Source organism: Pectinophora gossypiella, chromosome 14 (assembly GCF_024362695.1).
Source record: "Pectinophora gossypiella chromosome 14, ilPecGoss1.1, whole genome shotgun sequence".
In the NCBI taxonomy this organism is placed as follows: domain Eukaryota; kingdom Metazoa; phylum Arthropoda; class Insecta; order Lepidoptera; family Gelechiidae; genus Pectinophora; species Pectinophora gossypiella.
The window spans coordinates 4,734,695-4,749,073 of NC_065417.1; the positions used below are offsets into that span (position 1 = coordinate 4,734,695).

Consider the following 14,379-nt stretch of genomic DNA (forward strand, 5'->3'; position numbering starts at 1 on the left):
AGCAAATATTAGCCGGGTAGACTGTTTAACGTGCCCTCCGAAGCGCGCATTCATCTTAATTTTCGGTCAGTTAGTGAAAAGCCTGAAAACCTGCAATGTCCTGATTAAACCAGAAACAGTCTCAGTGTTTCTTTTATTAGGCCTGTATCGAACCGGGAATCGAACCCAGGACTTCCGGATCGTGAGCTTAGCCTCAGCCACTGTACTACGGAGGCCGTTATGGTACCAGCTGGATTTTGAATTTCAACACTTATCTCATTCTGAGTTTGTCAACTAGATTTTGATACTTACGTATGTACTGATTTAGAAGTCAAACAATTTTCTTTGGGTACCTAAAGATAAGTAAGTGGATAATGCTACACCAACAAAAGAAGAAATTACCTGATCGAATATTTTTTATTTCTTTACTTATGTATGAGAAATAGTACTGTAAGTTACTTACCTACCTTCATTTCGTATAAGTACATTCCCCCAATTCAATAGTTCGAACTTATTAATTTTATTGTTCTAGACTTAGCCATAATTACAATTTTATTAGCTACCTAACTACGTTTCAATTGTGTTTCATCTGTAACTAGATACGCGCAAAGTTGATCTCTTAATCTTCTACAAATGTCTTCCAGTATCCCTTGAGAAAACTTGTACAGTATTCGCATTACGTATTGTTAAAGCAAACGTGAGAGCTGCACAAATGCACATGTCGCCGGGATTACGACTGTTCTGACCTTAACGTCTTAAAGGCTTTTACACGTAGTTGTCTGTTCTTCTAGTAACCTATATAAATACGTCAACTTTTACTTGTAAGTTGAACATGGACGGATCCGGGGTCAAGGGGTCGTGAAACCACCCCCCTCCACCTCGCACTTGGGCGACAGGTTGAGTCATATGTAATTCTCTACGGAGATATGTTGTTTGCGGCCTAGCCGGTTAAAATGGCCACATCCAAGCAATTCATCTAAGAAAGCAATGTTGCAATTTGACATTTGCGCATATAGAAGTAAGTGCGCAATGCTAACAAATGTCAAATATCACTATTCCTTCTTTAGGTAAATTGCTGTGATTGAGTCTCTTTGACCCCCCCTGTGTTCATCACCGGGACGTATCCGCCTATTTAAGTTTGTGTATTCTTTCCTGATTTGCGTTGTAAGATTTTTGTTAACCTGTATAGATTTTCATAAGCAGCAAAAAAAATGCTGCTCTATTTCTGCGGTAATAAAGACAACTTGCAGTTACTTTTGATACGAAGTTCTAAGATGGATATGATGCATCGCACTTCGCAGCCCATTGCCCGTATTATGGTCCATCTTTTTAGAAAGGATACAATTAGTTTTTATGACATTGCCCGAAAAGGTATGCAATCAATACAGTTCTAATAATTGATAACATGAATGTTTGACTGTTAAATGACACTCATTCCCATTCATATACGGTTGACGTATTGTACGATTGTTTCACCAGATGTTATTGGTCGTACGTGTACGTTTGATAACATCATTGTCTACCCGTGTTTGCTCAGACAGTACGGACACTCATATCTATGTCAAAACATGTTCATCTCTTCTATAATAAAACCGTGATCGAGTGTCGCGGTGTTTTCTTAGAGCGATATTACATCTGGCGATCATTCGTCAATCATGACTTAGGATTCAAACAAATATCGACCTTGTTATTGTTATTGTGCTATAATTAATCGTTATTTGTAGGTTCATTTACGTTTGTTGAGTTGTGTTATGAATATGTAGTACTGTAATTATCGCCAGTAAATACTCGGATTTTGCCGCCATAAATCGGGTATATGAGGCTCATTCTTTTTTGTGATTATTATCTTTGAAGACTGCAAATGTGTAATATAAGGTAACGTGCACATTTATTTTATGGTAGACTGCAGTTTTAGCCAAGTTGCAAACGATTAATACATAAATCCCATATATTTTTATCACTGTCCCTCGTTATAATCGTTTGCAACTTGGCTAAGGCATCTGAACTGATAATTTTAGAGCAGGCAGTGACTGAATAATAATTACCTATTTCTCGATCCTTTCATTAAACCTGAACGCTTTCATTACTCGTACTTAAGTCTACTTAATTATTTGGGTTTTTTAAGTATATGTAAGGTTATGTCAGTAAAGGCATAGTACGATCTACTCTGAACCGGCGCGCGTGTACGAAACGATTGATGAATGTGGAGGAAGCAAGGTAAGTATGTCAGAATCGAATGGGATTCCTTAGTTTCTGCTTACCCGGATGCGAAATGAACATGAGTTAATGTATGATACATAGTAATTGATTTAAATGAAGTCTAGAGAATTTAGACTCTGCGCTCTATATGAATTTATTTAGCTCTAATTTCATTTATAAAAAATAATGTACGTACACTATTGGAAACCTCATATTTGCCTCATGTGTTACTTTTTCTGTTTATAACTACAATTAAAAAGTCATAAGTTGATTTATTCCTAGGAACACTACTTACTTAAAATTGCTTTTAAATTACCATAACTTTGATACTACATGAAACGTGTAATTTTGTATATGGTACCTAACTTTACCTAAGGGTAATGGTTTAATAGCAGTCCTAGATTGTGAAAAATACTTTGGATAATTAAAAGAAACAGTTTTTCAAATTGCTCGTTAGTTAACAACGTAGTTGTTACACGACAAGTTCGCAGTACAATTTCATAAAAGTAAAAGCTTAAAGGTAAATAGTTAATTATGGGTTCTCACAAGAAAAAAGGAAGGAAAAAAACAAGTTGTTGTAGAAATACTGGCATCTAACTACGTAACGGTATTAATTAGCAATACTTAATCACGCTACCAATTCTAAGGCATAATCATCATCATCATCAGCCCATTAACGTCCCCACTGCTGGGGCACGGGCCTTCCCTATGGATGGATAGGGAGATCGGGCCTTAAACCATCACGCGGGCCCAGTGCGGATTGGATTGATGGTTATTAACGACTGCTAATGCAGCCGAGACCAACGGCTTAGCGTGCCTTCCGAAGCACGGAGGAGCTCGAGATGAAAACTTTTTTTTAAGGCATAATACATAACGCGAATTTGTAATTGTAATTGAAGAGTTGGTAATCATGTCTCCGAAGGCTTTCCATGAGAGTAAGGCCTCAATACCAACTAAATTTTAACCTTATACGGGGAAAATTCCGCTTGATACTAAGTCAGAATTGGAACTGAATCCACCACAGTATTTTTTATGGTGTCACACCCCGTACAAGTACATACAAGTAGCCGTACAAGTTGATAGGGTGTTAGGGACATCGTAACAAATACAGTGGGGGATGATTCTGAGTTGAATCAGCCCTCAAAGTTTTCGTTACGATGTCACGTCACACTTTTTTTTTATCTCTTAACAAAAATCACGCAATGAGATCGTGAGAGACACTTAAGAAAATTAACAAAATCCGTTTTTCCAATAGCTCGTTAGTTTTGCTGCGCTCCACGTCCCAGGTTAAATACGCGAACTTCGGAGAAAATAGCATTTTCATAATAGCAAGCTCATCTACAGATAGTTATCTTTTCACGGGAACGACTCCATTGAGCGCGGGAGTGTTTCCAATTAATATTAAACTACAAAAATTAATGTCAGCTAATGTTTTGCGGTGGGACATGTCATCAGACCAAATTAGGTCACAATGCATATTATTTGAAAGGTTAAAATATGATAAAACTTAACATAAGCTAACGACTATGTTAGTAGTAGTCAGAGGTACATCCATCCGAGCTTTCAGTTATACCAACGTGACAGGTGGTGAGCCTTACAGTCGAGCCAACTGTGGTAGTGGGAATTGCACGTAAGATTTGGTGCAAGGTACTAGGGATTGAACCGGTACCCCTCGTTTGGGAAACAAGCCTGTGACACACAGTACCACAGGGACTTTACATGATAAAACAATATAATGATATGTGTACACACACGCTACAGTGCTGTACAGTCATGAGCAATATCCTGTACCCACTTTAGAATCCTGTCGCTCTATTATATTTGACATTCATTTAATGAAACTTACGGTTTAATTTGTCAAAAAAGTGACATGTGACATAGTTTCAAAGTGTACATATTAGTACTCGTGACCGTACACATAAACAGCCTAATATATTCGTTCCATACAGTATCATCCACCACGCTGCTCTAATTTTATTTTAAGTTATCCCTGTCATTTTCTTATCCGCCGAAAAGAAAAGTGACAGGTGATAAAGAATGTTAAAATTGATTATTTTTAAGTTACCTTATAGTATAAAACACCCTTTTACAACTAGACTCTCCATATTTATATATGATAACGAGATTCTATTCAAGTCGTCACATCTGTCAAAACATTGAACGAACCCGTTGCGTTGAATGAAATAGAAACAAAGGCTATATCAATACGGTATTTATATTGAAATCCTTTGTCCTCCGAGAGTACACATTACTTTTTAAATTAGTTAGTAACTGTATCGAATACCTGATTTTTAACCGTATTACCTGCGATGTTGTTTAATTATTTAAATAAGAAAGTTGTTTAATACTTAATATATAAAATAATAAATCATTTATAATATTTTGGTGTAATAAAGTACCTATATTTGTATCTTTAACGGTGAATGAAAGTGCTAAGAGATGTTCTGGGGATATACTTAATATAATAATATCATTTGGTTTTGAAGTCTTTCTGACATCTGACATTAAATGCATTTTGTTAGTGCATAGCCGTAGCATTACAAAATGCATTTTATATTAAAAAAAAATATATTATAAAAAAATATATTAAAAAAAAATGCGAAGTAAACTTTGACCAGACAAGTTTAAAGATAAACGGAAAAGAAAGACTTGAAATTATTCAATAACTTTCCATCTTTCTTGTTTATAGATAATAAATTAAAATTGGGAGTTTGCAAACAATAAAGAACTTAAATAACATTCCTTAGTTTTCCGGACTCTGTAAGTGAGCATAACAGAAAAGGCATAATTTAATACCCTACGTATTTTTTCGCATAATTACGTCACGGAATTGTAGTCAAACATTATGTGAATCTATTTCTATAAAAAAACATAAAAACGTACTGCAATAATATTCGAACGAAGTTTCAAATTATTTCCCATATTACGCAAACACGGTTAACCTGATTTTCATACGGTTTTCCCTTTCACTCTGGTAAATCTGTTGTATATGAAAGATTTACAAGCTATCAATGTCAAGAGTAATTTAGGCTAAAGCTTTGTCATGTGTTATTTATATTCAATTAATGTGTGGTTGTGAGACGTCATTAGGAGCCTTCTCTCTCGTTCCATTTATAAAAGAAATTGATTTTTCAACGGTATTTTTTTTCTTCGGAATTGAAACACGTGTTTGCAAGATACTACGAACTTTCTTGAAAGAAAGCAATTGGACTTGACATGAGGTATTTTTTCATTGTGGTAGTTTGTCGCAACTTTTTTTTGGAATGAGGGATTTTCCAGGCTACGTTCATCAATAATAATATAGTTGACCTTGTACAGATTTAACATGATAATTATCTTTTTTCTCACTGCTCGGGTACATAATTATTCAAAAATATAATGCCTTATATAATGGTAGAGACAGAGGCATATATATAAATAAATTATATTTGGATCAGATATGTTTACGTACATTGCTTACCAAACAAAGGACAGTCTCACAAAGTGATTTCGACAATGTCCCCATCGGGAATCGAACCCGGACCTCCAGATCGTGAGCCTAACGCTCTAACCACTAGACCACGGAGGCTGTGTGTGCAGGGAGGCCAACCCGCAGCGGAGCAGCGTGGTGGAGTATGCTCCATACCCCCTACGGTTGATTGAGGGGAGGCCTGTGCCCAGCAGCAGTGGGACGTATATAGGCAGTTTATGGTTTATGTACATTGCTTCTCTTTATTTTGATCATAATAATAATGGGAAGATGTTTTATGCCTGGGTGTAATAACAGGGGTCGTCATTTATACCCAAATACAAAGATAAAAGATGCATGTCTGTTATCCACTAAATTAGAAGGTTACACGAAGGCAACTATGTACAGCGCCATCTATATGTTTTTTGGAGAACGTAGCCTGAAAAGTACCCACCCACATTCAGATAAGTATGTGATCTAACTGGTTTTCCCTTCGCGGGTTGGCAGACCAGACAGACAGTCGCTTTTGTAAAAATCCGGACCTGTCAAATCTTCAGATTAGGTAAGCGGACCCAGTGAACGTCCTTTAGTTATCAATTAGTATTTTTGATGAATTTGTCTTTTATAAAATAAAATAAGGAGTCAATAAAACTAATTAGGATTAGTTTTATTGTGGACGTTAACGACAAAGGATAAGTCCTTTGCTTAGCTAGCTACATAGACAGGCTCTAATAGAAATAAAATACGCTATCGGTTAGTATCTATACGATATGCGACAGATGCATTGGAAACAACGTTGTGGTTAATTATCGCACAATAACAACATGTGTGGTCTGACCACAGCCACAGCCTTCGCTTCACGTGATCAAGATTGAATTTTATGATCACGGTGCAGTGTGTGATGGACAGTGATTAGATGTCTTGAGCTGATTTACGGGATGGGTTTGCAGACTGCTATCGAAATACTACAAAGAAATCGGACGTGAATAAAAGATGTGTTACTAATATAGAAGCGTTTTTCATTACCTACACTTACCCAACTTTTTGCAATGGGCGTTATCCAGCCAAGTACAGAATGTCATTTGAGGCAAACCAAAAACATGTCGCTTCAAAAAAAAAAATGGGCGTAAAAAGTTCCGTAAGCGTGATGTAAAGCGTTGTTTTGACAAAGCGCTGCATTTAACACTACACTGTTTTTTTATATTCATAATTTGGCTGGAACACAACCCAGGTTACACTAAACACGGCTCTTGTATACCACTGTTAATTGACGTGTTTTGTTTTATTAATACGTGTCATACATTTGACGAGTAATATTCCACATGTAAACGCTTGTGCTGAATACCTAGGTTAAAAGTGTCACTTTAATCTCACACAACAACAGTCCCTCCCGTCAGACAGACATTACTCCAGCATCAACCTAAAATATAAGTAATGTAGGACAGACAATGAACCATATAGTAGATAATCATCATTGTTTATCTTGCCAACGCACATCTTTGTCTGTTTGTTTTCCGATGTTATCACAAACACGTTCGTTAAAACGTCAATGCTCGATTTGCAATTTTTCCGCCATTCAAGTGATGTGTGCATTACACAACGCCATATTACGAGCTGTAACAATGGCATCACCGTCACATAGCGATACGTCACGGCGATCGCACGCGCACGCAGTCAGTGAACCTTCGTTGAACAATGCGCACGTGTGGGTCAACCGTGTTGAAGCGATAGCGCTGTTAGCACCATACTACCGGTAATACAAAGTCGAGTACCTCTGCCTACGAAATCTTATCTCCAAAGTTCATAATAAAGTTTCCTAAGTGCTACCTGATGTCCATTTATTCAAAAGACATTAGCTTAAACTTTTGTTTACAAACAAATACCTTCAACACACCAATCTGCATATTGCGCTTAATTTATAACACTTATTTGCATTTCAAAAGCTAACAAGACTCTTCTCTTTGTTACAGGAACTGTTGCCAAAACAAGAAATCGCCGTTCCCTCGAAGCACCATATCCCAAGACTGAAAGCTCACTGCCGTCTTCCAAACTATCTCCTAAATCTACTATTAATTTATCTTTCAAACCGTCTCCATCTAAATCTTCAGCCCTTTCCTCTCATAAACCATATGAGAGGCAACGCAGTTCAGATACTGGCACCAAACCTAGTTGCATACCTTTATCTAAGAAGAATATAGAAAAGCATAATCGTTCTTCGACATCACCCGTGAAACAAGACTCGCCAAGAGAAGTGACGAAATTAGAAACGCCTAAGATCAGATCAGTTCGCCGAAGCCCTGAAAAGGCAAAGAGTGACACTGAAAATAATCGTAACGACAGAAGACATCGAGCTCAAAAGGATAGTGAAAATCGTAGCGAAAAATATCATTATTCAAAGAAAAGACTGACTAGTTTAGAAAATAATTCTTCGAGAGACACGAGTGATGCTAAGAAAATTTCATCTAAACTATTGAACAATAAATCGGAAACAAATTTTAAATCGGATGCCAATACACAGGTAGAAGGGTCTAAAGAAATTGCAAAGATGTCTACACTTCATGAAACTGTTAGACCACATAGCTCTAGACTTTCGCAGGAGATGGACAGTTTAGCTGCGTTGACTAAACAAACTTTAGATAGGGTTAACAAATTGTCGAATAACTTAACTAGTAATAAGTTAAATTTAGACTCTGCTGAGCCTTGTTATGACTCCCTTTTTGGAACGGCATCGGAAGAAAAGAACAACAGTCAGACTTATAATTTCGGCCTTACTGCTGAGAGGCCCGTCTCAAGCAGAGGAGTCACTGAAAGATTGAGAGATATAGACACAGCTGCTCAGAGATTGATTGACTTTGAAAAGCAAAATGCGATGTTTTCTGATCTCAATAATGATACTAGTCAAAATCGTCGGCCTGATACTTCAATTATTTCTCTCAGTCACACTCCCGTGTCTATCTTAAAGCGAAAATCCATTCATGAAGACAACGCAGTATCTAACACTCCGAATCACGCTATAGCTTCGCCTCCGGTCACATTCTCGCCTAGCGTTATTGAGCCACGTAATGATCGCTCAGATAAGCGCCAAGGCATATTGAAGAAACGCCGAAGCTTAGATGAATCACAAGTGGCAAGAAGAAGGTCTTGCAGCCCCGAAGTTTCATTCGCAGATGATGGCACTTCGGATGCTAATAAACCTATACTAAAAAATAGAAGGTCTTCCCTAGAAGATGTTGTACGAAATAGATCGCCCGATGGGCAAATCCAAGGTATATTAAAAAGGAAAATGAGCCGAGAAGAAGAGTCAGTCAATGATGATGTATCTCATGGCTCTCCAGAACCTCACGGAATTTTGAAAAGGAAATCAAATTCTAGCTCTAGTAGCAGTACGGCTTCGTCTCATGTTTCTATTGCTCAAGCTGTGTTGTTAGCAGCCGCAGGCGGCGCTGAAATAGTTGAAGATGATAAGGAAGCTGTGAGACCTATATTGAAGAAAAAGAGTTTTTCAGAAGAACGACCGTGTCTTGATATAGTATCGTCGGATACTCCGAAACCGATTTTGAAGAAAAAGTCAATCGAACACGATGAACATGATTTCGAGCTCCCTAAAAAACCGATCCTGAAGTCATCGAAAAAGTTGTCCGGCGATGATGGGCATGCTTCTAGTTTCGATTTGAGCGAAGACGACAGAAGCTCACGCCGGTCTTCACTCCTTAGGTCGCGGACATCTGACCATTCGGGATCGGAATGCGAAACGACTGTTAGGCCCATTTTAAAACAAAGGGGTTCGAGTCTCACTAGGGAACGTAGCCAATCGCCGCGCCCACGACTCTCGTTTTGCGCGGACAATGATGCGAATACTAGTGCGACAAATTTTAGTTGCGACGCGAACGACTTGTCGGCGGCTGGACCGCGACGAGTCTTGAATATCGCGACCGATCCGGAAGAAAGCTATCCGAGCGCAGTGCTCCGCCGTAGGAACCTGCGACCGAATGCGAACCCGCGATCAAAAAGCCTGGCATGTGATGTTAACGATGAGTTACTTTCCATATTAAATAACCGACGAATAAAAGTGGATGAAAATTGTCAAAACGGACATTGTGAACCTTGGGATCGTGTTAGAGATATTGAAGAAAATAGTCGGCCAAAAGCATTTCCTTCAATCGCAGCCAGAATCAAAAGTATGGAGCAGGCTCTAAAAGAAACAACTACAAAAGATCAACCATCCACTTCTAAATCGCTTAGGAGGAGTGATAAAGAGCGATATAAAACTCAACCAATCACCGTTGAAGAAATGAGATCTATCACTTCAAGGTAAGAAAATCTATTATTTTCTGTATTTAAAGTGTTCTTTTTTGCGCTGTAATTATTGGCATGACCTGAGTTTTTCCTAGGCCGTGCAATACCACTATGATTTACTGAATAGCAATAGTACCGCTGATTGTTTGCTCTACAAAGCTCTACAATGACCTGCCAAGTCAAAGTTCGCGGGTTGTTTATCAAAGAGTAGTATTTCTTTCAAGCATGGCTGAATTCTTAAAAAAATATGGTTTTTCCTCGTGTTAAGGTGATTGTTCTCTGTGCCGGCCTCGCATCTCGGACGCGGCATGTTGGCTGAGTGCCATTATTTTGATGTGCGAGCGTCCGGCGGGCAGTCCCAAATGTTTTGTACGAACGCCCGCAACGACGAGTACCTTCGCTCATTAGAATCGCTTTAACATCGTTTATGAAATTGTTCGTCATACTTTTCTTTGTTTTATTTTTTCTCATCTTATTTTTGTCTGACACGAATTTGACGAATGTTCCGTTGATGCTCCTTTGTTTATCACTTAGCTATATACATAATATCTTTGCGAAATTGAAATAAATAGAAACAGTTCATTAAAAGTCATTGTTGGTATTCCAATACTATTAAAAATTTAAAACCAGTGACCTTTGTCTAGAACTTTCTCTTCCCAATTCATTACCAGTAAATGTGTTGAAATTTTCCTTTTCCCATTAATCCTTTTATCGTCATTAAAAGTTGGATTTTTCACAATTAGCAATTTTAGAAGATGGTAAACACGGTTTGTGTTAATTTCGTGTTGTTCAAGCGTCTGACATCACCTACTCGGTTTACAGTTTGAATCACGTTCAGTCTGGCGATAGCGTAAGAAATAATTTTGGCTGTGCGTTTATAGTGTGCCAATAATACGTGCATTGTAATTGTAAAGCTTGATTGGATCGAATTTGTCGCAATGGATCGCTTAGTTTGGAATTGGCTGCATCCAAAATAGTAAGTAAACCGTTATTTTGTTGAACCACTTGCAGAATAGGTCATAGGTACATTATTTTTTTAATATCTTCACTAGGTTTCAACATCAGTGTATACTCTGCACTGTAACTTGTCATTTATATCTCTTTGGTTGCTATTCTTCTATATCTAACTCGCTCTAGAGATTTATGATATTGTGTCGCGATTCAATATGGTTTATAAAGATTAGTATTGATTCAGTGATTATCTCGTTTTGTAATCTCATTTCTCTTTATTGCGCGACATATTATATTCTTACCAGCTTCTTCAAAGAGTTTATTTACTCTCTGCTTCTAGTTTATTTTACAACAGTAAAATAAACTAGAACAAAAAACAGTTTCTTGCAAAGTAATAAATGAACTGGTTGCACTTAAGACCTCCTGGTTACATGAAGTTATTTTACTCATATTTTATCAAATGTAAATGTCTGATGACTTTCAAGAAGCTGCATAGTTTTGGTGAATATCATAAGTTGCATAGTTTTCATTGTGATATCCTGTGCAGTTTGCTTATGCAAGCCGTTAAAAATTATGTCATTACTTTGGACTTCATACAATTTGCATTGTGCCGACCTTCTGTCTATTCCTGCACATAAGAAACCATAGACGTAACTAATTACATCTACACGTCTTTGCATAACTTGTTATGTTGCCATGTTGACATAGGATGATGTTATCGAGAGCTGCAAAGTTCACTTTTAAGGTGACGATTGATTTGTTTATTTTTGTTTCTTAATCAACACACACTTCTAAACTTGTTCTATTTGATGCTCTACGTTTACACGTTACTCTGAAAATTAGTTTAAATACCCATATAACGTATTCGTTAGGAGATAATAACCTATTAAAAATTCCATTTAGCGTCGCTGAGCTGAGCTGGTTTGGTTCAAAATTAATGTTGGATTTCATCCGCTGCATTGGCATTAATCTTTCGTGCGATTACATCGGTGGCTCCGACAACCGAAACCGCTTGTTGATGACGGAAATAAGCGCTCCAGTCGTTAGTGGGTCAAGCACTATTCCTGGCACTGCTGTACGCGCATCAAGCTTTATGACCGATCTATGCATCAAACCCTCTACGCCCTTAATACTACATTCTTGCACCAGAATTAGAACACAACAAGACAATAAATCATCTTAATTGTGCTTCCTTATGAGTAGATTAAATCATTGTTTTAAGTTAGTTGTATGTGCTTTAATTAGATTAAATCAGCTCAAGATATCATGTTTGAAATGCTTTGCATATTGCAAAAACTCTTATTGCTTTACATGTTAGATTAGATGTGTCATGCTCCTTTGAAGTCAAGTAATTATAGCCAAGTTACCGTTGATCCCGAATTAAAGTCGCTTTGACAAGAATAAATACTTCATCAACGAAGGCACAGAATTAATGTATGAAATACTTAAGAATCACAGTTCGATCAATGGCCTCACAATATTGAACAGACATTTATATTTAGATGGTATTCTGCTAATGTCAAACTTCCTTAAACCGATAGATCGGAGTTTTCAATCGCGATCACTCATGCTGTGCCATAATTCATCGAAATTTATGGAGGCGTCCCGAAACAGAGCCCGTCTCTGTCTTATATACGGTTGCACTATACATTAGCACGTTTCTTTTCTCATTTCGCAGTTTGGAGCCGGGCCAAGTGAGTTTCCAAGCGTTCGGCCCCGCGGCTTGTAGTTTTCCGACCCGTCCCGTCGAGTTCGGTGCTGCTCCCTCTGCCACGGCCCCGTACGGCGGGGAACCCGAGAGAGACCCCTTCGCAGACTTCGCCAAGACCTTGGACTCGCCGCCATTCAGCACCAACTTCAGTGCCAAATCGCCGACTGTGAACGGTTTGAACGGTGCCGGTGCCAAGGACGACAGTTTCGGCGAGGCCACTTTTCTAGACTTTGAAAACATCCACGCGAATGCCGAGAGAAAACAGTCGACGCTGGACGAGATAGAACAAGAAGTGAACAAAGTTCGCGTGGCTCTGGACGAAGACAGTCGCGCTCTCGAGGAAGACGAGAGACAGCAGGCTGAGGCTGACAACTGGAGCCTGAACGTTTCATGTGATAGTGGCGTGTACAACCGGGCCTCATCCAGAGATTCCGGCCCGCACTCGGGTAAGTGTTTAATCAGCCATAAATAACAGAAAACCAATCTGTTTGGCAACACCCATAAACTTATTTTTATCGACTCCGCAATATGTAATGCGTGGTGTAAACTGTCGACTTAAAAGTATAGTGAATGCAATCACAACTGTGTCATAAAGGCATCGCGTAGAGGAAATCGCACCAGTTCAAATGGCGGGCGTTTGTTTATGTTGTGTTTGGTAAATTTAGATTAGGAGTGCGCCACAGCCACGTCTCATATTGGGACGGATTTGAAACACGCTGTAACCTTGTAAATGTCTCTCGGCCCTATTATTTAGGTCAATGTAATGCACGTTTTCGTTGTCAAAGCGAGGCGCTGCAGCGATTGCAGTCATTTTCCGGTTATTAACCAATTTGTGGCATTATCTGAAATTATCTCATAGCGATCGGAAATCATTCAATAACGAAACGTGCCTGCCTAGTTTGCCTAATGCTTTGGTTTAAATCGTATTATCTTATTTAGTCAATAAAACAATCTCGAAACTCAGTATTCAATTCTTATTTTTCCAAATTTCAGGCGAGGAGCTAGGCCTGATCGAGAGTCAGGAGATCCAAGAGAATCACGCTACGAATAGTAGTAGCAACGAGTGGTCATCTTCGTCCATAGAACGAGGGTTACTGACAATGGACCGAGCAAGGAAATCCACTGAAACTGAGCCAACAAGGACCCCTGAGGACCAGGCCAGTGATGATGAAGGGAGGGCGAATGAGAATGCATTTGCCTTGGGTCTGGTGAAAAGCAACAGTGTAGTGGCTAGAGCGAGCATGTGGCAAGCGTTGCAGCAACAGGCTAAAGGTGAGAATATTTGCATTGTATTTGACGACAGCTTTGGACAGAGGAAGTGAAATTTTAATATTCATCCAGCAATCAGTTCTAAGCAGCAAAGTAACAATGTTATCCTAGTAAATTGTGTTAACACAATAGTGGTGCAATAGGGTTGCAAGGGGCCGTAAATATTCCAGGAAACCTATAGGAAAAGGTAGGTATAATAGGAAAGGTGTTATGAAAATACCGATATGTTTCAGAAATTTATAAAGTGGTGTTTACCTGAAGGGCACAGCTAGATGTTATAGACCGGTGAGCATGAGACAAAGAAAACTCCCTTTGAATTTGTCCAATGTATAATTTTAAATATACAATTTTAACTAGCCATAGGAAGGTAAAAACCCTATGGAGGGAGACAGGTCGCGCTTTGGTCCGTCAGGTTAATTGTCACTCCGTAACAACCATGGGATATCACTATGTTTAAAAACACTGTCCGTACACCTGTAGGCACCTCACTTACTCGAGGACCTCCGACTATCAGCCTACCTGAGGC

General features: G+C 38.6%; 1 protein-coding gene across 5 annotated transcripts in view; it reads left to right on the forward strand.

The window, feature by feature from the left end:
• Positions 1-14,379, forward strand: part of LOC126372426 (supervillin-like) — a 314,398-nt gene that overhangs the window by 154,294 nt on the left and 145,725 nt on the right. For all 5 annotated transcript variants that reach the window (XM_050018165.1, XM_050018167.1, XM_050018168.1 and 2 more), the window contains 3 exons: positions 7,597-9,937; positions 12,552-13,030; positions 13,578-13,856. In XM_050018165.1, coding sequence (XP_049874122.1) covers positions 7,597-9,937; positions 12,552-13,030; positions 13,578-13,856 — 3,099 coding nt within the window. The remainder of the gene's footprint in view (positions 1-7,596; positions 9,938-12,551; positions 13,031-13,577; positions 13,857-14,379) is intronic.